Source organism: Scleropages formosus, chromosome 8, assembly GCF_900964775.1.
Source record: "Scleropages formosus chromosome 8, fSclFor1.1, whole genome shotgun sequence".
NCBI lineage: Eukaryota > Metazoa > Chordata > Actinopteri > Osteoglossiformes > Osteoglossidae > Scleropages > Scleropages formosus.
Genome location: NC_041813.1, coordinates 20,258,772 through 20,283,519, shown reverse-complemented (window position 1 = coordinate 20,283,519; position 24,748 = coordinate 20,258,772). Strand labels below are relative to the sequence as shown.

Below are 24,748 nucleotides of genomic sequence, written 5' to 3'. Positions count from 1 at the left end.
GTCTGAAAAACAAATGAATATATCATTGCTATTACATTAAAATAATTTAAGTGTTACAATATGTATCACACCTGATGGTGTCCAAGCTGCATTTCAATGAGCTCTGCATTATACCCGACACATTTTTCCCTTACTTAATGGACTAAAGCTATTAAATACAAGAAACATCTATCATGAAAGCATCATATTAAAAGTTGCATTAGTGTAAAATTAATTAGCACATCATAGTAAAATTAATAAAAATGAAGCAATGTTTAAAACAAAGCCAGCAGTAATAAAATCATGTCAGTTTATTACAACATCCCATTAATGGACATGGGTGAGGGCTTCTATTCACCATCAGGTATCTGTAAGACACAAACTAAAATACATCATAAACCACCCAAATATCACATTTATTAAGAAAATAGACAAATATAATGATCGAATCCATAAAAATAAACATGATGGAAACCGTTACAGAATTAAAAGTTCACGAGGTAGGCAGAAAAGGACACGACCGGGCTGTAAACATTAACCACACTGCAAACATGAAATACTAAAACAGTACAAACACCAAATAAAAACAACCACATTATTTATTTTAGAGCCATGAATACAAGGCTGAAGGGAACGTCCGGTTCACTTCCGGTTGCAACCCCGCCTTTCGTGACGTCACGTCATGAATAATACAGTGCCGCTTTCCCTGGCGCTTTTGCAGAGCTTGGTACCTTGTGTCAGCATCTTTCCTCTTCACTGTCACCGCTGGAATCACACCCTGTCCTGTGCCTGTGGCTTTTCTCAGTGAGTAAGATTTTACAAACTTTTGAATTTTTTTCAAGTGGTATTCGCTATTTTTTTCTTCCTACTTATTTTAGACCTCAGAGAAAATCAAGTTGAAATATATAATATATATTGTCAGAATAAATAACTGTAGTAGTATTCATTGTTTGTCGTTCGTTTTTGGATAGCAAATTTTTAAGTGAATAAAAAAAATCCTCACAGAAGTACTTGAAAGGGATTGATTCAATTGCTGTTTTTTTTTCACCGAATGGGCCTCCGCCTTGTAGAGAAAGAAAGGGCTGCACGAGCAGGACGGCCGGGCGGATGTCACGTGACTTTCCGTGCCGCTCGGCTCGGCGGCTGTGCGCTGAGGACTCATCTCTCGCACCTTTCAAGATAATCGTTTGCTAGATGTCCTCCGCACAAATACACGTCGGAGGTAGAGAGCTGTAGATGCACACCATGTTATGTAGAAAGCCAGTTAGAAGCAGTGAGAAAAAGCTGCATGGAGGATTGCTCACATTTCCTCCTGGGGTGTCACTTTGAGTGATGATGACTCAGTGGACGGACCGTGTACCGGGCCCACCCAACACCCTGACTCTCACCTCTTTTGGGAGGGATGTGACTGAAAGTTGTGTTAGTTGGAGTGAGAATTCCACTCACTGTTTCGGCTGTGATTCCTGCTCTATGACCAGCTATGTAAAATACGGTATATAGAGAAACACTGTGGTAATAAGGACTGAGCAATCATGTAGTAATATCCAGTGCTACCCCGAATACAATAAACCTACAGCAGGTGCTTTATTTAATCGCGGTGGGAAGCTTGGCAAGGTTAAACAAACAATGGCGAATTTATTTTATTTTCTTCTGAGAGTCCCAGGACGTCAGCACAGTATTTAGCTGAGCCGACTGCTGTTTCTTTGGGGTTCCAGAACCAGAAACAGGTCAAACCCTCATAAACTCCACATGTGTGTTCAGAAGGGGAGGACACCGCGTGCTTGTGTGTACCATATGTGTCTGAACTCTTCTTGGCACGGCAACCGTCTTGAACATGGGCCTAAAGTACAGTATGTCCTATTTGAGTTCATGATCATAATTATTATTACTAGTAGTTGCAGTAGTATCTTGAACATGGGCCTACCACATGGTTATTTTGGTCACATTTCATCAGTGAAAAACCCCTACATTTGTACGCATGCACATGATTGTATTAGAACACTTGTATTATTATGTTATTATATAATATAAGCTTTTGTTATTACCCTTATCATAACCACAGTAATAAAAAAAGCCTTTACTGTGACATTCCCTGTTTATCTGTTCAGGGTGTGTTATTTCGTCGTTGCGCTTTTTCATGACAATTTTAAGGGCAGGTTTTTTTCACTGGAATGTCGATACCGTGCCCTTATTTTCCCGCTACCCTTGTGTCGCGCGTGGCGCGTGTCTCGGGCGATTGTTTAACGGCCGTGCTTGTCCGGGCTCCAGGGATGCGGCAATGGGCAGCGGGTGCATGCTGAGTGCGCGCGGAGGACACGATGAACGCGGCCGCCGGCGGCGCTGCCGACCTCCGACAGGCGGACAATAATAGCGGCAGAAAGCAGCAGCAGCAGCAGCAGCAGCAGCAGCAGGCGGCGTCCTCTCCGGCCAGATCCAGGGCCGCCCCGAAGACCTCCGCAGCTCCCAAATCCGCCAAGGCGGGAGGGCGAAACAGTCGCGCGAACGGCATCCCGAGGGAGCGGCAGGGCGCCCGGGGCTCGGCTGCTGTCCCCGCCGCGGGTGCTGAAAGCCCCGTTACCGAGACGTGCAGGGCGGAGGCGGAGGCGGAGGCGAGCGACGTGCGCGAGGACGCGTCCCCCCCGCGAGGCGACGCCGGTAGCGTGGTGTCGGATCAGCCGGGCAGCGCGCTGAGAGGCGCCCGCGGGAAAGCGCGCAGCGTCAGGGGCGGAGCGGAGGCGGCGGCGAACGGCGGCAGGCAGGGCGGCCGGGGCTCGGCGGGCTGCGGGCCCGGCTTCTGGAAGGAGGGATGTCTGCAGTCTGAACTCATCCAGTTCCACATCAACAAGAGCCTAAAGAAAGGAGCAGCAGGGATGCAGACGAAGACGGACAGTCCCGCCGCGGAACCGCAGCCGTGCGCCGACGAGATCATCTCGGAGATGGAGCGCGGTCCGGGCGCTGCGGGGACGCCGGAGGAGCAGAAGCTGCAGGAGGAGATCGAACGGCTGGCGGAGGAGAACGAGGATCTCCGGGTAGGTCCGCCCGCTCCCAGGGCCGCTTCCTTTGCTTTGTGCGCAGCCGGCCATTGGTGCCGGTTGGGGCGCCGCTCCTGCGCGCATCATCATGGATGGTGGAGGAGGAAAGATGACAGTGCAGAATTGGGCTTATTGTTCGGAAGTTTGTCTACATCCCATTCCCTTTTCCTTTCGAACAAATAATTTTATTTACGTTTTGTTTTTTATTAGCCAAAGAACGGGACTGTAGTGTCTGGGTCACAACGAACGATACAGAGAGATGTTATCATCCACGATCATGAAAACACATTAATGATTAATAAAATACATTAGTTACTGTAATTAAAAAGGGTGCACATAAAGCGCTGTGCAAGAAGATCCAAAAAACGTGGCCTGTTTTTCCATAATTAATTCAAATAATCCCACAGGTCTCGTTATGATCTTGATTTCGACGCTTCTGTCAAACACATAGAATGGATGATATTGAGGAACGAGAGAGACAAACGATATCTCGAAGGTTTTTTGAACAGTTAAATGAAAAAACAAATAGATTGCATTACAAAGGGTGCTGTAATAAATCGGAATGGCGTCTTTGTGTGGTCTAACACGAGGCACACCCCTCTGTGTGTGTGTGTGTGCGTGTGTGTGTGTGTCCGCGCGCAATGTCCGAATCAGAGCGAGATCGAGGAGATGCGCACGGAGATGGATGAGATGCGCGACACCTTCTACGAGGAGGACGCGTGCCAGTTGCAGGACATGCGGCGCGAGCTGGAGCGAGCCAACAAGAACTGCCGCATCCTGCAGTATCGCCTGCGCAAGGCGGAGAGGAAGCGGCTGCGCTACGCGCAGAGCGGCGAGATCGACGGCGAGCTGTTGCGGAGCCTCGAGCAGGACCTCAAGGTAGGGCGCGTGCGCGTGCGCGCGCAGGAGGAGGAGGAGGAGGAGGAGGCGCAGCGCGCACTAGCGCCTGCATGCAAGTGTTCTCAAACTTCGTACATGCGTTCGATTTGCGTGATGCACGGATGCGCTCGGATGGGAGTTCTTCCTCGGCCTGCGTAGACTGATGTAGGCATCTCTTGCCTAAGGTGCTGAGTAGCTCTATGAAGTCACACCATCAGGCAAATTCCCGATATTGGGAGTGGAATAACCAACATTTCTGAAGGAACATACAGAATCAGTTCCTGGAGGAAAACAGGTTACCTAAAATGAAGGATAACTGAAATAACAGGCATTTTTAATGTATGACAATAATATCATATTTCAAATAATCTAGAGAAAAAATTCTTGAGTTCCCACCCAGTGATGATGATTTTCCTGCAACTGATGACACCCACAACCGATTCTATTTACTGTCCAAATTTATAGAGTGTTAACTTTTAGACCATCAGTATCACAGCCTCGGAGACTTCTTGGCCGCGTCCTGCTCTCTGGCGGGTCTGGGGTTCGAGTCCTGATTGGGGTGCCTTGCGCCGGACTGGCGTCCCATCCTGGGTGTGTTCCCTCCCCCTCCAGCCTGACACCCTGTGTTGCCGGGTTAGGCTCCAGCTCGCCATGACCCCTGCTCGGGACAAGCGGTTTCAGCGTGCCTGTGTGTGTTCGTGAGGTAGATTTTAGCATAGTCCGTGTGGTGATTGGTTGAGCTTGTTCATGTGAAAGGAAGGTGGAAGTATATATATATATATGTATATATATATATATTATATGTTTTGTTATGGAAGAATCATAGTCTCGATTTACTTTAGAGTAGGTGGTAAATAAAATATCTGATGTGGACACAGAAATTCCATGTTACATTTAATGCATAAATTGTACTTTTGCTGAGATGTACATCGCTTTGGGAAAAAACGTCTGCTAAATGAATAAATGTAAATGTACCAATAAGCCCGTATAAAGTGATATGTATTTTGGTAAGCAGTTGTGGTGGTTCTTCACTGTATGGCCCGGAACAGTGTGCTTTACCGTAACGATTACAACCCATGTGCTACCTGGTCCTCTCAGATTTGTCTGTTTTTAAACTTTATTGACAAAAAACTGCAATTTAAAAAGTTAGGATCACAAATGGAACAAGGAACCAGATTCAGATATTACAAGAAACAGTGCCAAAGGGAATATAAGGAAAAAAAAAATAAATGGATAAGTAAGCAAATAAAAATGAATATACAGAAGAAAAAAACATTGCAAATGATGTAAGACGTCAATAGTAGCACAACTCTTGCTGCTTTGGGGTTTTTAGAAATTAGAATAATGTTCTTGTAACAGGAAAGAAAGACTTCAATTTACTAAATTTATATGTTCTAGAAACTGTCTATACATCCCTTGATGTAGTCTATACACAGACTGACGAGGGCACCCATCTGAATTGCGTTTGCATGTTACGCAAATTGAATTAATTGAGTAATAATTCAATTTAATACAGTTAAGAGTGCTGTCTGCTTCTTCATTCGAAAAACGACAAATGGGATTTTAGCATCTGAGCTCAGTACTTAATATTATCATTTGAGTTGGGCCGGTCGTTTTGATATTACTGCTTAAAAGTATTACTAGGTGAGAGTCATAAAGTTATAAAATTGTTAAATCGGTTTGACTCCAGTGGTTAGAGCTGTTTACTTCTATGCTAGTGGCCCTGGGTTCAAATGAAGCCCTTGCCGAAGGTATTTACCCTTAATACTCCGAGATAAAATACTCAGTAAACAGCTGTAATGTTGCAAAAGGATGAAGAACTTTAGAAGTTGCCTGTAATTCATAATACTTATGCATATTATTTCCCCTGGTGGGACTGAACGGCACAGATATGGCAACATGCCATTGGCCACCCCCAAAGGATTATGGGAAAGATCTAATTTATCCTCCTTTGTTTCGAGTCTTGTCTTGAAATCAGGTTTATTGAAACATCCCTGGCTAAAGGAAGTAGGACAGTTAAAAACCAGGCCTTTAAAATGCAGTTGAATACAAATGCAGTGCTTAATATCATAGAGATTCACACACACACATTTTCTGAACCGCTAGTCCCAGATGGGGTCGCGGGGACCCGGAGCCTACCCAGCAACACAGGGCGTAAGGCCAGAGGGGGAGGGGACACACCCAGGACGGGACGCCAGTCCATCGCAAGGCACCCCAAGCGGGACTCGAACCCCAGACCCACTGGAGAGCAGGACCCGGTCCAACCCACTGCGCCACCGCGCCCCCTATCATAGAGACTCTATTCATTAAAATAAATTATCATCAATTTTGTATTATGGAAATTTAAAATATTATGGTACAAAATGTTCTTATCACAACATTACAATTGTCAAGGTGGCCAAGGATGTGTCAGTGAGGCTGCATCATGAGCTCGAGAATGTGGAGGAGAAACGGGCCAAGACGGAGGAGGAGAATGAGAAGCTAAGGCAGCAGTTGATTGAGGTCGAGGTGACCAAGCAAGCCCTGCAGAATGAGTTGGAGAAAGCCAAAGAGGTGAGAGGGTCCTTCTCTACTTCTCTAAGTCTTTTTCCATGCTTCAGCTAGAACCCCTACAGTGTTTTGTAGAATGAAAAGTCAGGAATGCAGAGGAAGAAGTCCGAGAAAGAGAGGAGTGAGGGGAGAGTGACACTGACCGTCATAGATTTGATTTCCCCCATTTGCTTCTCTTTGACCTCTTTAATTAATTTCACTTAGACCGTTATGATAATGACTGAACCATTCTCTTCTTTGATTTGCATTTCTGCATCTAAAACTCTTTGTCTGTGCTCAGGTTAATTTTACTCTGAAATGTTCATTGCTTCAGAGGAAAGTGTCTGCAATGGTAATCGTGGTAAATGTAATGTATTATAGCTTTATCTGAGACTTTTACAGTGCCCAACAGTCTCACAGATGCCTTAAGACACAATATTCATCCAGTTTACTCACAAAATTGTTAAATTACACAATTAGGGTTTCTTGTAAAATGTGTGAGAGATAATATGGGTGATCAGTCAGGAGTGCTTCTGCATACTACAGTATATGTTTTTCATTACTGTGATTAATTACTTTTATATCCTCATCAGCTGTCATTGAAACGCAGAGGAAGCAAGGACATCCAGAAGACAGACAAGAAATCATCTCAGACTCCAACCGAGGTGAAAATTGTGCGTATTCGCTTGCGCGCGCACACACACAGAAAGACATTTTTGATTGAATGAACCTGAACTGGCTACATAAGAGTTCCTAATGAAGATATATTATCCCAGTATGGATTTATGTGTTTATAATTTCTGTAAACTGGTGGGACAGCAGGTGATGTAGTGGTCCTTGGACCCAGAAGACATGGGTTTGAATCCCACTTTTTAATTTAGTGCCCTTGATCAAGGTACTTACCCTGAACTGATAGAGGAAATATTAACCAGCTGTATAAATGGGTAAATCGTTGTAAGTCACTTTGGATAAAAGTATCTGCTAAATAAATAAATGTTTACAGAATGGTAGTTAGTTCCATTTTTATTTCAATTAAAATATGTTTACCATATTTCTTTGGTAGAACATATAGTTTAAATTTTTGTTTGCCTTACTTACATTAAGGAGGAGAATGAGGATCTGAGGTGCCAGCTGGCATTCATCAAGGAGGAAGCCACGCTGATGAGGAAGAAGATGGCCAAGATTGACAAGGAGAAGGATCGTCTGGAGCACGAGCTGCAGAAGTACCGCTCTTTCTACGGGGACCTGGACAGCCCCTTGCCCAAAGGTGAGGCCGGGGGCCCACCCAGCACTCGTGAGGCCGAGCTGAAGCTGCGGCTGCGCCTGGTGGAGGAGGAGGCCAACATCCTGGGCCGTAAAATCGTCGAGCTCGAGGTGGAGAACCGTGGGCTGAAAGCTGAGCTGGACGACCTACGCAGCGAGGACCCCGAGGGTGCCGCTGGCCCCGTGAGCCGCCAGCAGAGCGAATCCATTTCGGAGCTGCGGCAGCAGCTGCAGCTGGTGGAAGACGAAGCTGAGCTGCTGCGCAGGAGTTTGGCTGATGTGGAGGAGCAGAACAAGCGGGTCACCAGCGAGCTCAACAAGCTTAAGTTCAAAGCAGGATCCCATGAAGGCTCACGACACAGTGCCGCCGGGGATGCCAAGGCGGAGGCGCTGCAGGAGGAGCTGAAGGCAGCGCGTCTTCACATCAACGAGCTGAGCGGGAAGGTCATGCAGCTGCAGTACGAGAACCGCGTACTCATGTCCAACATGCAGAGGTATGACTTGGCCTCGCACCTGGGCCTGCGTGCCAGTCCCCGCGACAGTGACGCCGAGAGCGATGGCGGGCGGCGTGAAAGCGATGACGACTCCCGTCCGCCGCACCGCAAGCGTGAAGGTCCCGTTGGTGGCGAAAGTGACTCTGAGGAGGTGCGAAGCATCCGCTGCCTGACCCCCACGCGTTCCTTATATTCCCCCGAGGGCCGCTTCCTCTCTCGCAACTTCAAGGACCGGCAGCAGATGATCGACATTCGCATGGAGGCCGAACGGCTGAGTCGCACCATTGACCGGCTCATTGCAGACACTAGCACCATCATAGCTGAGGCGCGGGTCTACGTGGCCAATGGTGACCTTTTCGGCAGGATGGATGAAGAAGATGACGGCAGTCGCATCCGGGAGCACGAGCTTCTCTACCGCATCAATGCTCAGATGAAGGCCTTCAGGAAGGAGCTGCAGAACTTCATCGACCGCCTCGAAGTGCCCAAGTCCGAGGACAGAGACACAGAGGAACCTTTGTCTGTAAGTCAGGTGTGTCGGGTTGTGTGTGTAAGTGCGTGGAGAGCATGGTATATCAAGATAGGTTTTTGTTTGTACATTGAAGTACGGTTAATTAAAAACGTGTAGATGTTTTGTTGCAAGCTGCAGTCTGTAGCTGCAAGACAAAATGCACGTATTCATTTCCACATGTAAAATAATGTTCTCGTTCTTAATATTATAGGATAGCCGGTAGTGTATTGGTTAGGCCTGCTGTCTTTGGACCCAGCGGTCACAGGTTTGATTCCCTCCTCCAGCTATAGTACCCTTGAGCAAGGTACTAAATGTAGTTTGCTCCAGTAAAACTACCCAGCTGTATAAATGGGTAAGTAGTTGTAGGTATTTTAACACTGTAAGTTGCTTTGGAGAAAAGTATCAGCTAAATGAATAAATGTATATTATGGAGTCCCTTACAATGGAAAAACTGCAACAATGCCTTTTGAAAATGTATACCCTTTTTCATACAATGGGCTTCTTATTTGGTATAGTGGCATTTTTCCCATTCTGTGGTCATTCTACTGTATGTCTACAATGAATATTAAATCTAGTGTATGAATCTCTAAAAAAAAAAAAAAAAAAAAAAAAACCCTTAAAACAATGATCACTACTGTACCAGTATGGTTCAAATAGAACATAAGTGAATGAAATGTGATTAGATAAATTGAAAAAAAAATCTGTAATTTGAATACTCAACTTATGAACACAGTTGAGCCAAAAGACTGTTCATAACTTGATTCTGTTCTTAACTGCAAAGTCACTTTTACCACTAAGTCAGTCAGTTAAACTTGAATAATATATATTCTTCCAGTATTAATTTCTTAGGCTCTATAAAATACTCTCCAAGACTTCAGTCAGTCTATTATGAAAAATTGCTTGTCTGGTGAACATTTGCAGTGATCTGCTGTGTCCCGGAAATACATGGCATGAGACGGTACACCACGGATGTGACACCACTGGGTATTTAAATGTTAGGTTCTGCAGTTGTCTAAAGTAAACATACAATAAAATACTTTGGAGAACATTTTTATTAGCATAAAACAATATTAAAATTAAAACTAATTGAAAATAACCGAAAATATATATTGTCGCCACTGACTTCCAGTTATGGAGACTTTTTACACGTTGATCGGGCAGGTACATCTATACACACTGTCTCGCACGCACAAACACAGAGCCGTATACAGCTTTGGTTATGTATCTGTGGGGGGCTTTTTAGTGACTCTCATTTTAACACAATTAATATTCTCCGAGTAATGTAACGTATGAACATTCATAACGTTTGTTTAGTTCTGTTAAATTGCTAACTTTAAAATGGCATTCCCTGGCAATAAACCTAAAAATGCAATGTTAATGCTCAACTGCATGAGAGCGCAGAAGGCTATTATAAAACTGCTTACACAACAGGCCATAGGGGTTTCCTTCCTTGTTGCTGATTACATGTTGTTCCAAGATCAGTGAATACGGGTGTAATCTAACATTCTGTTTCGCTCTTTCTCCAATTCTGTTTCCCCCACATATTCCCTGTATACTTCACCTGCTCTCCATTGTATGATGCTTATTTTGTGTTTTTGTATGAACCTCCCAAGATGTTTCAGCCCATCATTCTCCTGATTCTCATCCTTGTGTTGTTCTCCTCCCTGTCCTATGCCACTATCTTTAAACTGGTTTTTCTTTTTACCCTTTTCTTTGTCCTCTAAATTTCATCACCATTAGCACTGTCCCGTCTTTAGTTTTTCTTTGTTTTTTCTTTTGTTTTATTATGTTGGTTTTGAACATGTCGCCAAGGTTACACGAAGTACAGGAAATTCCTATCTTATGCACGGACTACTGGCACACCTTCGATCACATGCTTAGGATAAACCCTGAAGATCACTTGCAAATCTATGACATCCTTTGGGTTAAAAGGTAAGCAAAAAGTTAATTTATTGTTGTCCATTTGCCTGGGAACAACCAGAAAAAAGCAACAGTAATCATTCCTATAGCACAGGAACCGTAATAAAGTCAGATTAGATGTGTAATTATATATGACTGCTTGTGTGATGTAGGGCAACCTATGGGCAATGTTATGATATGCATTCGTGCTGCGTTGAATCCTTTAACAGATGTGGACAGGTGCCGCTTGAAAACAGTTTGCTCAAGGCAAAACACACACACACACCATCTGAACCGCTTGTCCCATACGGGGTCAGGGGGAGCCAGAGCCTAACCCAGCAACACAGGGTGTGAGGGTGGAGGGGACACACCCAGGACGGGACACACCCAGGACGGGACGCCAGTCCGCTGCAAGGCACCCCAAGCAGGACTTGAACCCCAGACCCACCGGAGAGCAAGACCCGGTTCAACCCACTGTGCCACTGCACCCCCCTCCAAGGCAAAACAATTTCAGTAAAATAATATATTAAAGTTTCACTGGTTCCTGGATGAAGGGCACAGTGGCGCAGTGGGCTTGGCTCGCTCCCGCTCTCTGGTGGGTCTGAAGTTCAAGTCCTGTTTGGGGTGCCTTGTGATGGACTGGCATCCCGTCCTGGGTGTGTCCCCTCCCCCTACAGCCTTGTGCCCTGTGTTGTCGGGTTAGGCTCCCGTTTGCCGCGACCCTACGTGGGACAAGCAGCTTCAGACTGTGTGTGTGTGTTTCCTGGACAATTGGTTATTTTATATTTTTGTAGTGCTTTATATTGTAAAGAACAAATTATTACTTGCATTATTACATTCAAAATGTAAAAATAAAAATGTGTTAAACTAAAATAGACTCAAACTTAGGCATATTAGTGTTACTCTAATCAGCTTTGATTTATCAAAATCTTTCATGAAGGGTGCTATATAAATTTTTATTGGTGTCGTGTTGAACGAAGAGTTGGCTGGAATTGAGACATGGAACCGGGACCTTCCACTGCAATAAACACAGTGGTTTGCAGTTTTCATAAGAAAAACCATTTGTGACTGAATACAGTTGTTCTAAGCTAATGTTCTAGATGTTTGGTTATTTACTGTGTGCGGCAATCATGAATGTGTTATATGGTGTCTGAACTGAATTATGTTTCTAATCAAGTCTTTGTCCTGTTGTCTTTTCAACAGTTTTAAGAAGTTTACCACTTTCTCAGAATCTGCAGGCTGTCATATGGAAAGGTAAGAATAAATTAATACACAGTTTATGATCTTTGGTTCTTGTTCATAAAAATGTATAGAGGTACATACAAAAAGATGAACTTCATAATATGTGACAGTCAGTGAAATATTATTTAACAACTGTCAATTTACCAAATATCAATTCATTTAGTCAAGCACTTTGACCAAGTTGACTGACAAGTCTGTCAATGGTGGAGCTCTTAATAGTCAAAGTTACAGATAATGGTTGGGTTATTAAAACACGGTGATGTTATGGACTGGCAGAAAAATACTGTATTTTACTGTTGGCGTCAGTGATGTCAGTAAATAGTGAATGGAGGAAAAAGTAAGAGCCTTATAGCAGCAGGTAAAGGTGACTGCATAATAAATCTGTGTCACTTAATAAATGCAAAGATGGCCACAGCAGAACCTTTAGCCAGCATAAGGTTTGTATAACACATTTACTCATTTAGCTGACATTTTTCTCTAAAGTGACTTACAACTATTTACCCATTTATACAGCTGGGTAATTTAAGTGGAGCGATTTAGAGGCAGTACGGCAGGGCAGCACGATGGCACAGCGCCTGGGTGGTGCAAGAGGATGTGGGTTTGATCCACGCTCAGTCTGTGTGGAGTCTGCATGTTCTCCCCGTGTCTGCGTGGGTTTCCTCCAGGTGCTCTGGTTTCCTCCCACAGTCTAAAGACATGCTGTTCAGGTTCCCCCATAGTGTGTGAGTGACAGAGAGGGTGTGTTCCACTGATGTATGGATAAGTGACCCATTGTATGTAGTGTATCTAGCAGTGTAAGTCACCTTGGTGAATAAGGTATGTGGGCTGGTAACACTACGTAGTTTGTTGGAAGTCGCTTTGGAGAAAAGCATCTGCTAAATAAATAAATGTAAGTACCTTGCTAAAGCTAGCTGGGAATTGAACCTACTACCTGTAGGTCCAAGGGTAACAACTCTAACCTCTACACTCGTATTCCTATAAACTCGGACAGCTATGAAGAGGAGTAGTTTAGATATGCCGAACAGTCATGAGAGGGGGCTGGTAGTGCCTTGGGATGGAAATCCAGACAGACAGACCTCCAGGAGAGTGCTGGCTGTTTTCAGAGTGAGTGACCCTTCCCAAGGCCGGTATTTGGCAGGTATGTAAGGGTGTCGCGGAGCCTGAATGGAGCAGGGGATGCACAGTTACAGAGCTAAAGATACCCCTTACATCACTCTGGTATATTTTTGACCCTCCTAGTCCCCGACGAGGGGCAGTTAGGTGTCAGTCCCGGCCCGGGGCACCATGCCCGCCCCACGGAGCTCAGCCGAGAACCTGCGTTGTTGCGGATAAACCAAATAAAACACATGGGAACTTTCTCTACGTTTTAGAATTCAAACTCAAAGCGGACAGGGTCCAGGGACGTTGCAAACAGCACGGATTTTTACGGTGGATCTGCAGCTCGACCTCGTCGCGTAGGGGTGACATGGACGGGACCCCTGTCCCCGGTGCAGAGCGCGCACCGGAGACGGCCACGGGAGCGCGCCGCGTGAGGCCAGTGAGCGGATTCGGGTAATGTGGGCATGTCCGATGGAAAGGGCGAGGAAATAGGGCCGGGGGTTGTAGGTGAGAAATGTGGAACGCACAGGAGGAAAGGGCCGGGGGGAGCAGTCCGCCGCGCAGGGCGCGCTCACGTCGGGAGCTGCGCAGCCGGCACTGGTGCCTCAGAAAGGAGCTGCGGGAGGTTAAGAAACTGCACGGAGAGGAGCAGGATCGCTGGGCGAGGGAGAAAGAGCTGCTTCTCCGACAAGTCGCCGATATACAAGTAACCGTCGCTCGTGAGCGTCACCGGGCTTTCGCGAGTTGTATTTGAAATAAAAATATATTTGAAAATTGAAAGGAGGTTTTTTTTTTTGTTTGTTTTAGAAATCAGTATTTTTAAATTGTTTGTTGTCGAAGAAATTAATATTTAAAAAAAAAAAAAAAAAAAAGCCGTTCGTGCTCAACTGTCCCGTCGCCCCGCAGGGAAGGGAAAACAGGCGGACGCTGCTGGAGCTGCGCGTCACACTGCACGAGCTCCGGCTGCGCTTGCGGAGGGAGGAGACGGAGCGGCGCGAGCTGCAGCTGCGGCGCGCCCACGAGCAGTGCGCGTGGCAGCGCGAGCGAGCCGAGCTGCAGCGTCGCATCGCACAGGTGAGGAGCCGCCCGTTAGAGAAACAATATTAAAAAAAAAAAAAAAAAGCTTCTTTCATTTATTAGCCCTGTCCGAGGCCACTTGCAGTGTTAGAGCGATTTTACAGCCGTGTCGTGTGTGTGGTCGAGGCAGGTGAAGTGAGCGGGCACTCGACGCTGCTGCTGGTTTAGTACGTGTCGCAGAGTAGACTCAGTAACTTACTAGTACTTGTGCACTGACTGTGACGTTGCAGAAAAAATGCACCAAACTAGTGCCTGGAATGGCCTTACCTTTTAAAATACGCAGGTAAGATGCCCCTGAAAGTATCAAATAAAGTTGTGCTGGAGCTGAACAGGGTATAGGATATTTCCCTTCGTTAAAATAGTTATTTCTATTGCTAGGCCTAAGGCAGGAATGTAAACCCAGTCTTCTTTATTGTAAATGCACTTCACCGATTGGGTTGTTTCTACCTACCTGGGATTAAGAATATTTACGCCCTTTGACAATCCGGGTGATGAGTTTGAGGGATTTTTGAAGAGAGTCGGTGTTTATTAGTGAGTTCACAGTTTAGTGTTACTCGGTTATTCTGCTCTTGATGGTCAGAGACTGAGCTGCTGCTTCTCCTGCATGTTTACTTGCACTTGTCTCCAAAGCGACTCACCATGTTAAACCTTCAGTAGGGCAGTTTGTTTCAGTTCGGAGGTAATTGCTAGCGAATCTTTATCTCTAATACCAGTTCTGACTGAGGGGTCAAATATTCTCCATTCCCTTGATGTTCTCTGCATAGGCAGAGCTTAGCTTAATAGGCACATCCCGTTAGTTCCTTATAAAGATGAACTCTAGTGGTTCAAAGTGTTTATCTTTCCAGTGAAAGCAGTTTACTCTGCTCAGGCTGCCTGCAGGTCCTTAGTGCTCAGAACTACGTGCACCGTGTCCTCCATGTGCAGTAAGTGGGGACACGCTTCTTGGTGCGTCATTCTGGACAGTTCTGCACAGGTGGAGCCGATGCACAATGGAGCGGTCAACAACTTGAGCACAGTGGAGAAATCTCTCCAGGCTCGGCCTAAATGAGACGCTGCTTCGCTGGCGCTCTCGCGGAAGAGGAACGAAAAACGTTTTTTTTTTTTTTTTTTTTTTTGTTGCTGTGTGCCTGGCCTCCTGTTTCTCCACACAGCGATCAGTGTTTTGCTGCCAGTATGTGCTGCCTAGCAACAGTAGACACAAGCTGCTTTTTATTTTGAGTTTATTTCAGTCACTGGTAGCATCCAGATTTTTCTCGCAATTAGGCTCAGGTTCTGTTCTTGCACATGCTCTGTGTTTTTAAGCTATTTGTTTAAAGTGAAGTCAGTGGTTTAACTAGTGGTCTAACTACTTTACACAGCTGACCGGTTGGTACGCAAAAAGGCATCTGGAAGTCACTGCATTTTATTTTGTTCAGCTTGTAGGATGCTAAACTTAGCTTTTCTGAAGCAGTGAAAGGGTTTCTCAAATAGGCCTGTTGTCACCGTGGAGATGTATGTGTGTATGCTTTACCAGATCACCAGGTTATGAATTTAGAGCTGACAAGGAGTAGTTGTTGTTATGAGCTGTCTGTAAAATTGTGTTTCCTTCATAGAAAAACTAGTGTCACCAGGAGTTATCATAGAATCATTTTGATTAGGCTATGTGTTGACCATGTTTATAATAGCATGGTTTTACTAAACAAAAGCGGAAGAAGCTCTATGAAAATTACAAACTTTATTGCCCACAGAAGTCAGTAGTTGTCAAATTGTCTAACGCAGGAAAGAGCCATCAAGTACACATTAATTTGTCGCCCCATAATTGTGGGAATTTTCTCATATTTAAATACAAAACTGTGTAAATCAGATGAGAATCTTGGACATCTATTCAAGAAGAAATGCTTCTGAATGTTTGCACAGAGACGTCATCGTGTCTAGAACAGCATCTCCCTAGTATCAACAGTATACATCATTCCGGAACATCTGCATGACAAAATGGGTAGTCCAGTGTCTGGTTTGAACATTGTATGAAGTAGTGCCTTGCTCACTGCAGAGAGCAGGCTTTATCCTGGAATTCAGATGACTAATTCATGCTGAGCTTCAAACAGATTTTACTAATGTGTAATTAGGTGTGAAAATACATGTAATGATCACAATGATGTGCATTTTCCATTGTCTGTATTAAACTTATTTTTAAGGAAAACTTTTTAGGGCTGGTCCTTGATTTATGATGTGTGACCTAAGATGACCTGGACTTAGAGCGGCTGACCCATTAACCTTGTTATGTTACTTTTGAGCCCCGGTGTTTGCTCGTAACATCTAATGCCGCTCCATCAGCTGTTCGATAACTTCAGCTGTCCATGCTGCCTCGAGACACCATATTTTTTATTGACTCAATCAATGGGTCTATCAGTGATTGTGTTCGATTTAGAAAAACATGACTTAATTGATTCCGTTCAAGTTAGGTTTTTTTAATAATGTCTAGGAAGATGAAAAATTGAGTGTTCTGGTGGTGCAGAAAAGAAAAACCAAAAGAAAACATTTAGAAGTGAAAATGTGAATAGTGCAGCATGAAAATATAATACTGTGCAAGGTACTGCATTATTGAATATTAATATTAACATGAAAAATGTGTGAAATTGGTGAAAAACTGACAAAGCCCTGTTATACAACAGTGTACGTGTGTTGCTTATATAGCCTTCTGGTTTATATAATGCACTATAATGGCATTTTTGACAAAGGACAAAGTCAACATAGAATATGATGAGGTTGTGGTAACAGAACCCCTTCGTAAGTCGAGGACCTCCTGTGCTCTCTGAAAATGTCACTTGAGCATCAAGTTTACACTCGAGGTGGACCAAATTCTGGCCATGTAAATACAAGGCACCCAAAGTCAAGGGTCTTTAACTTCAGAACTCTTTAATGATGTGAAATTACTGTACAGTTCTTCTGTTACTGGGAGAACTGTTAAGAACAGTGTGAAGATGAAGGACATTAAAGTGAAAGTGATACTGCACTGTTATGGAAAGAAATGGGATGAGATGTACTGCCTCATGCCAGCATTTGGGTCTTTCTATGCAGCTGGAAGCAAGAGGAAAGGACGAAATGCAGGGCGGGCAGATGGCGCCGAGCGCGGGCCCCAGGGACGCGCTGGAGAGGGACCGTGAGGAGCAGAAGCGGCTGCTGGCGGACACGCATGCGACGGCTGTGGCGCTGCGCTTGCAGCTGGAGAGCAGCGAGCAGGACTGGGCGCAGCACAAGGCGGACTTGCTGGAACGCTTTGACGCTGAGCGCAGGGAGTGGGAGGATCAGCTTGGGGATATGCAGAGGAAGATTGAGGAGGTACGGCTGTAATGTTTCAAGTACTATTCTATTCTTCACTGACACTTCATTTAGCAGATGCTTTCCATCAAAGCAACATACAATTTATTAACTATTGTTTAGCTGACACTTTTGTCCAAGGTTACTTGGTGTTTTATATATATATCTATGTAGATTACAGTAAGCTACTGCATGTATTGGTACACTATGAGCTTTTCATTTTTCTTATTTCTTGCTTGCTAAAAATGTGCTTGTTTTGTATGTACATACACATATAGTATGAGAGATTAATAAACATTAGTTTCGTTCATTCATTCATTCTTTCATGCATGTTAAAAAAGCAAACAATTTGTACATCAGTCCACCTGAAACGCATATCTTTGGACATACGTATGTTGCTCTGCATAAAAGTACCTACTTTTTATGTAACTGAATTAGATTAAATCTTCGTTTTTAATATGCCTAATGTTCGACTAATATGCCTGCTGTCATCTACACACAAATACACACTGATTAATGTCCAGGAGCCAGTGACGGTTTTGTTAATATAAAAATAGTAGAGGACATGGTGAACATGGCCAGGACTAACGCTGACACCCTTAGTTAACAACACAACATGGAACAAGTACTATGCAGGTGTATTGTGTGGACCAGGCACATGTGTCATAAGGGTTTTGTTTCAGCTCTATGATGAGGTGAAGGCTCATCGCAGAGGGACGGAGGTTGGGCCCAACAGCAAGATGCACGATGGTGATCTCAAGATCAGCTTACAGTCCAGCAGGACCAGCTCCAGCATCTTCACCGACTTTCACAGCAGCAATGATGAATCTGAAACTCCCAATCAACATAGTAATATCTGCACCGACAGCTCACATCATGAAAGCGAAAGAAACAATGGTCCAGCCGGCAACCGCAGTAATGGCTGCACTGATCATTATAAGAGTAGTGAATGGGATTTTTATGCAGCAGAACTCGAGGACATCTTGAAGGGATGCCTTCGAAAAGGATCTGAGCACTCCTCTCCTGAGCAGCAGACCTGCAGTAGTTCCTCCTCCACCACATGGCCAGTTTTTAGTAGCCCTTCCCCTACAAAACACCCAGCCTTTGACAGCCCCTCCCTTGATTTACAGCGATGCTGCAGTAGCCCTTCATCTATCAAATGTGAGGTCTGTGAAAGCCCTTCCCTTTCCAGATATCAGGCCTGCAGTAGCAGTCCACAGATCTTTGGTCTGGCACTCGAAAACGACAGGAGGAGGAACATTATGGCGTTGAACACTGTAAGTGACTGTATAGGCGCAGTGGTTGTGCTCTCTCCTTCTTGACTTATTCTCTGTGTTTTCTGCTCTTCTTCTCCTTGACCTTGTCACTGGCTCAATGTCTGGTGCATCGTGAGTCATCATTTGCCATTCTTGTCTAGGCTCGCCAAGAGATTTCCAGAGTGAGCAAGGAGCTGTGTAGCTACCAGGACGAGATAAGAAAAAAGTCTGACTTTAGGTAACGCCACGGTGATACAGCTTTTTCCAGGCAGCAGGAAAGCTTTAGTTTGTTTGGTTTGTAACATTTACTATGTTTTATTTACATCCTTATGTGGAGCTTTTTCAATGAAGCTTCTGTTTCTTTTCTTGTTTCTTCATCTTCTTCATTGCAGACATGAACTTTTTTCATTCTTGCACGAGTTTGAGGGACAACAAAACAAGAAGGATCAGACAAAGAATGAGGTTCCTGATGTTTCTTTAAGCCCTGTGTGCGACTTCCAGGCCTTGGAGGAACAGAGCTGGATCCACTGGGAAGGTGCTGCCAGGGATGTGGATTCTTCACTTCCCCAGAGGAAAACAGATGCACCACCCGTACCACTTCGCACCACTTCTTGGTACCCTAGCAGCTCCACAGCCCTCGAGTCCTCCATAGAAACAAAACCCATCTCTTCTGTCAGTGCAGACAGGAAGTACAGCAGTCCCTCTGTGCTCAGGAAGTTTGGGGCAATGTCACTGGAGAATGAAGGGAAAACTCTGATGGATTCTGTTGTAGTTTCAAGCCTTGTACCTTCAGACTCCAAGTGCAATATTAGTTGTTGCCACAGCCAGTGGTCCTGTGATGGCAGCAAGTTTGGCAGCAGCAAATCCTCCACATATGTACCTGTTCGAAACTGCCAGTCAGGAGCCCCAACCCAAGAGGAGGGTCCAGCCTGCACAGAAAATGAGCTCCCAACGTACCTCTTGGAGCAGCTTCAGCTCTTGGACACCGACTTTCTTAGCGACAGATTGAGGCCCTTACCTTTGGAGGTGCCTTCTTCACACTCTAATTCTGCAAGGCCCTGGAGGAACAAGACTCTGGAGATAAAGACAGCAGAGTTTAACCGCACCGTGTTCCATGGGGAGATGGGACATTCGGTGGAAGAGGACAGTCTCACAGCTGAATGTGTGCTACAGTACCCTGACACCCTATCTATGCACTCCATCCCCAAAAGTCTTTCAGAGACCTGTGAGCAAAATCCCGAAGATGCAAGAGCGGGCAACTATCAGAACAGGAATGACTCCAGCTTCAGTGCCTTCAGCCAGTCCATTTCAGATGCAGACATACAAAGTAAAGGCCCAAGGACAAGGCTTGTACTTTTGACCGGGTCACCCAGAACTGGACGTTCGGAGCAAGGTGTCGACACCTGGAGCAAGGTTTTAAATGAGCAGCCTTGGCGGCCAGGGACGCTAGCTGCATACCCACGGCCTGGGGAGTCCAGGTCCAACTACGGAGCAGTTGAGAGGATTCTGAGGACTTATCAGGGCAATTGCGGATCTAACGAGAACTCCCTACGTAGTCCATATTCAAGAGAGGAGTCGGACCTTGCTGAACAACTGGAACTCTTGGACATTGAAGACCTGTCCAACCCCATTAAAAGGCTACACATGCCCCTCCAGACTACTTCTACTCAAAGTGTTACAACCAGTTCACCACAGGTCAGTGAGTGCGCAATAAATGTTACTTGTTCTGGTGGCACTTGGACTCACTGGGCAGTGTAACAAACATAATTTTAGCAAAATCAGTAGATCCTGGATCTCAAAGGACTTGAGTGAAATTGACAGAGTGCCATGTGGGGAATCAATGAAGCAGATCCAGATGATCCCTGGCAGGTGATAGAATTCCTTTGTCATGACCCCATCCTAATAAGTCGCAAATTCCCTTATATGAACTAAGGATCTCTTAACACTTAACCGGCATGAGTGCCACGTTGCATAATAAGGCGACGTTATACTTTTTCACTAGTTTCATGTATTATTCATCTTATCATAATATGATTTAAATGTAGTATACCATATTTTCATGCTGCACTATTCTCAACTTTAGATTCTAAATCTACAGTACTGTCTTCTGCTTTTCATTACCACCAGAACACTCATGTTTTTGCCTGCTATTGTAAATACACACACTGGCTGAAATAAGTTATCCCAGCGGGGTCGTGGCAAGCCGGAGCCTAACCTAGCAACACAGCAAGGCCGGAGGGGGGGCACACCTAGGACGGGACGCCAGTCCGTTGCAAGGCACCCCAAGCGTGACGCGAAGCCCAGACCCGCCAGAGAGCGGGACCGCACCCCCGGGTCTGTTGTAAATAATAATAGCTAAATTGACACCCCTAAAAGAGAAGAACCTTTCTTGGTTTGAAACACCATGTGTAGCCATAGTGGAAGTAAAATAACTGTGTGATCATTAAATATCCCAGTACACATGATAGTAAACTCATTGTATGAAAGGGTATGTCTTGACAGTACAGTGGCACAGTGAGTAGTGCTGCTGTTGCGTGGCGCATGGATATTGTAAGAGGACATGGGTTTGATCCCCGGTCAGTTAAAGATTAAAGATCTGGTTAAAGATCTCTTCCTTTGAAGGTACTTAAGTGTGTGTAAATGTAAAGTGTATAATTCTAGCATAAACAAATACAGTGTACTGTAGACATTAGCAAATACAAGTCCTTCATACTGTTCATGTCATTTTTGTATTTCGGTTGTGTACACTCCTGAGAGGAAGCATTCGTTGATGCTTGTTTTTATTTCCTTTTTTCCAGGAGAGCAAAGACTCTTCTTTTGTGTCCATTAAGAAGAGCTTTTCTCGCCCAGTGCGTCCGGCAAAACAACGGCCACCATCCCGATGGGCCAACCGTTCTGCTTGTGCTCCTTCAGCTCCCTCGAGTGCCACCTCCATCTTTACCCACAAATCCGTGTCCTCTCGCTCTTGATGGGTCAGGTCGTCATCCTCGGAGTGCCTTTGTCATCCAGACATGACAAAGATGGCTTTTGAAAACTCAGAGAGCTGTTTTCCCCTCTGTAAATATGTGAGCTTGTTTCTCTGCAGCTCTGAAGAACTTAAATGTGTGCATTTCACACACACGAAATTCAGCTTCACATACAAACCGTGTTTCCGTAGCCTACTGTACTTCGGTGCCAAACTCATTAATCTTTAGTTTTCTTTTCTGCCGGGTTTACCGATGCCTGTGTGTTCACCTCTGTGTTGTCTCATGCATGGCTCCCTGTATGGGTGCATGTCTTTGTGTGTATCAGACATTATCTTGGTTATTCCTTATTAATATAACAGTAGTTGAACTTTTAGCAGTTTTAGTCTATCGGGTATCCTTAATCTTCATAATACTGGTTAAACATTAAAATAACGTGGTGAATATGATATGTGCGTGGTTGCTTAAATGTCTTTTTTTCTGATAATAAATGTAACGGTGCATTTACTTAATGTGTCTCCGGTTAAATTGAATGCATAAATATGACTTGTATTTTAACGTGCAGAGGACTGCTGCGAAGGAGTCTGACTGTTTTAGAGAGCTAGGAAACCAAACCCCCTACTGCTGCAGCAGCGCCGAAGAGGTGTAAGGACCACATGGTTTGCTGATTGCATTCTGCTACCATCACCTGAAAGGAATAGGCTGTAGTATTGCAGCAGAGGTGCCTTATCAGCCTTTATAAACCCTGACCACATCCCACAAGCACTCAGGTGAGCTAGTCATATTCAAGTTTCTGCTTTGATTATTTATTTACTGACTATGATGCTTTTTGCAACAGAATACCTTAGATTATTTTTGCAAACTTTTTTTTTGTCAAAATTTGAAGCCTGACCTGTTGCTCCATTTAAAGGTGTGGAGTGCGGGGTTCTGCATTCCCACAGCTGTTGAGTCTCACTCTGCCCTCTTAATGAACTTGTTTCTGACATCTCCATGACAACAACAGTTGTAACAGCTACAGCCCAGTGCATCAGCTCAACTGGCACACTGATCACCACATCTGTGCTATGACTATTCCTCCTCATTTACTGATTTCCTGGAAGACCGTTCGAAGGTGCGTCTCATATCGTTGGTACAGTTACACCAAACCCTGGTGGAAACCTGACCCTTCAGACCGAAATAGTGAGATTCTCTTCTGGTGCCAGAAATCTTATCCCAATGGTAATATGAATAGAGCCCCTTTCTGATACAAGTGCATGTGTTTATTGCTGCTTTTCCTTTCCCATTTATAAATCTGTAATGAGAGTCAGGCTGCACACAGACATCTCTGCTATTTTAAAAGCTTGCTGGACAACAAGGCTGTTTGCACAGAGACCCGATTTCATTCAGACAACCTGGTTCGTGTGAGTGAAAGTGAGTCAAGAAGTGCTGGTCTATTTCCGCTTGTTCACTGATAGTACAAGACATTAAATTATGCTAAAGTAAAGTTTTCGAGCCAAAAATACATTTCCACTGCACATCTGGAGCAGCAGACAACACTCTAGAGATCGACTGTACACATCCAGCTTTCTGAAGACGATCAATAGGAAGCAATAATGCTGTGTCAGTCATATCTTTGAATCCAATTTTTTCCAGTCTTAATAGTATATGATAATGATAGTAATGACAATTACGATGATAATGCAAGTCAGTCGGCTCATCAGCAGGTGTGTCATGGCACATTAACAAAAATCTTTGATAACTACTTGTCCACTGCAGGGTCGTAATGGTTCAGAGTCTCCCAGAAGCATAGGGCCTAAGGCAGGGTACACATTCATGGCAATACAGAGTCACTCGTTCATGTTAAACACACGTCTTTGGATTGTGGGAAGAAACCAGAGCACCTGCATGGAAATCGTGAACATTGAGAGAACATGCAAACTCCTGACACCTGAATTTGAACTCATTTCTCAACTGGAGCCTAGGCAATGTGAAACAGGTCCAACATGCACAACCTTAAAGCCAAATATTTTTAGCTTTTTTTTTTTGTAAATGTATTATCCTTTTCATGGGCTGACCCACAAGTCCTCATACTGGGTAAGGTATCTCTAGTCACGATGTTGTTTTCATTTGAACCGGTTCATGAACAACACGGATAAGGGGGAGTTGAAACCTTGTCTCTTTTACATGAACAGTTACTGCTCTAGATAAAAAGAAATACACTATTGAAGAGAGACATCTTAATCTTGCAGTTAAAATTTTGCTTGTGAGCTCTTCTTGTTTCTGTGCATATATAAGAGTATGTTTTAGTTGATCTATTTGGCACTATGATCATAAACATAGAAATTCTTTCCTCCCTTGCTCACAGACTGAACAACCCAGGTGTCTTTGCATTCCAGATGAACTGGTGACTCTTATGAGCTGCTTAAGGTTCTCTGGATGATGGCAAGAAAATTCTTGTGCTGTATAGACAAGCTCAGTGAGGAATCTATGGAGGAAAGTGGTCACAACCAGCATTCTGTTATATTGATGTGTAGATGTAGTGTAGGGGTAAGTTACATAACTGACTTTGACTTCAGTCTTGCACACTATGAATTATAATTCACTGATAAAGGCCTGAATGTGCCTGTTAAGCAGGGCCTGGAACAAGGAACTGCTTCCTGTTTCTTAGCCCTTCTTTGGCATGCTTGTCTCAGACCATGATAATGTTGTGTCCTACCCACCTTGTGCCAGATGAGTGGGCTCCACACCCTGGTTTTCAGAGACACTGTCATGCAGAACAGATCAGTTTCCTGTTGCGAGCGTCCGGAGGCTATCGATTTATGGCAGAGCATCACTTAGGGCCGACTCTCATGGTCCATTAGCCCACCTGGGATATCAAATGGATGCCATTATCAGCCGGAAATCCGTAGCTTGACCTCAACCATTAGACTGCAGAAATAAACACGTGTGTGTAGACATGTGGCCTGTCTCCTGAGAAAGAGACATAAACTGAGCAGGAGTAAGGAATAACATCTTTTTGAATTAATCCTTTTTCAAAGAATGGTTATAGCTGAGTGTACAGGCCTGATTGCCAGTGTCTCTTTGACATCAAGTTTGGTCATATGGAGAATTCCCTGCAATATCTTTTCCATTCCTGGATACTGGCTCTTCAAGCAGTGAAATTTGAGAGTTAAACACAGCTCAATATCAGCTTTGCCAAACAGGTCAACTGTTGGTTGTCGCAGTAGCAGCATTGTTCCTAAAAAAAAAAAGC

General features: G+C 44.6%; 1 protein-coding gene across 8 annotated transcripts; it reads left to right on the top strand.

Moving 5' to 3' along the window:
- The first annotated feature begins 705 nt into the window (after positions 1–705).
- LOC108937132 (protein SOGA3-like) lies at positions 706–22,022 on the top strand. 8 transcript variants are annotated; one of them, XM_018756882.2, is made up of 9 exons: positions 706–783; positions 2,248–3,008; positions 3,666–3,890; positions 6,285–6,443; positions 7,013–7,093; positions 7,524–8,705; positions 10,298–10,616; positions 11,787–11,837; positions 17,058–17,318. In XM_018756882.2, exons 2-7 carry the CDS (start codon positions 2,298–2,300, stop codon positions 10,406–10,408), a joined length of 2,469 nt encoding a protein of 822 aa, XP_018612398.2. In that variant the 5' UTR covers positions 706–783; positions 2,248–2,297; the 3' UTR covers positions 10,409–10,616; positions 11,787–11,837; positions 17,058–17,318. The 8 variants fall into 8 exon arrangements, with proteins under 8 accessions (XP_018612398.2, XP_029110265.1, XP_029110264.1 ...); XM_029254432.1 differs by lacking the exon at positions 17,058–17,318 and adding an exon at positions 13,830–13,906 and having other exon boundaries at positions 7,013–7,084; positions 7,524–8,696; XM_029254431.1 differs by lacking the exon at positions 17,058–17,318 and adding an exon at positions 13,830–13,906 and having other exon boundaries at positions 7,013–7,084.
- The last annotated feature ends 2,726 nt before the right edge of the window (positions 22,023–24,748 follow it).

What these genes read in the sequence shown, in the direction of transcription:
- LOC108937132 (XM_029254428.1), top strand. Translation starts at nt 13,438, where the DNA reads ATGTGGAACGCACAGGAGGAAAGGGCCGGGGGGAGCAGTCCGCCGCGC. An exon ending in ACATTATGGCGTTGAACACT is followed by an intron (nt 18,575 to 18,714) that starts GTAAGTGACTGT and finishes ATTCTTGTCTAG; the next exon opens with GCTCGCCAAGAGATTTCCAG. An exon ending in AGAAAAAAGTCTGACTTTAG is followed by an intron (nt 18,792 to 18,945) that starts GTAACGCCACGG and finishes TCTTCATTGCAG; the next exon opens with ACATGAACTTTTTTCATTCT.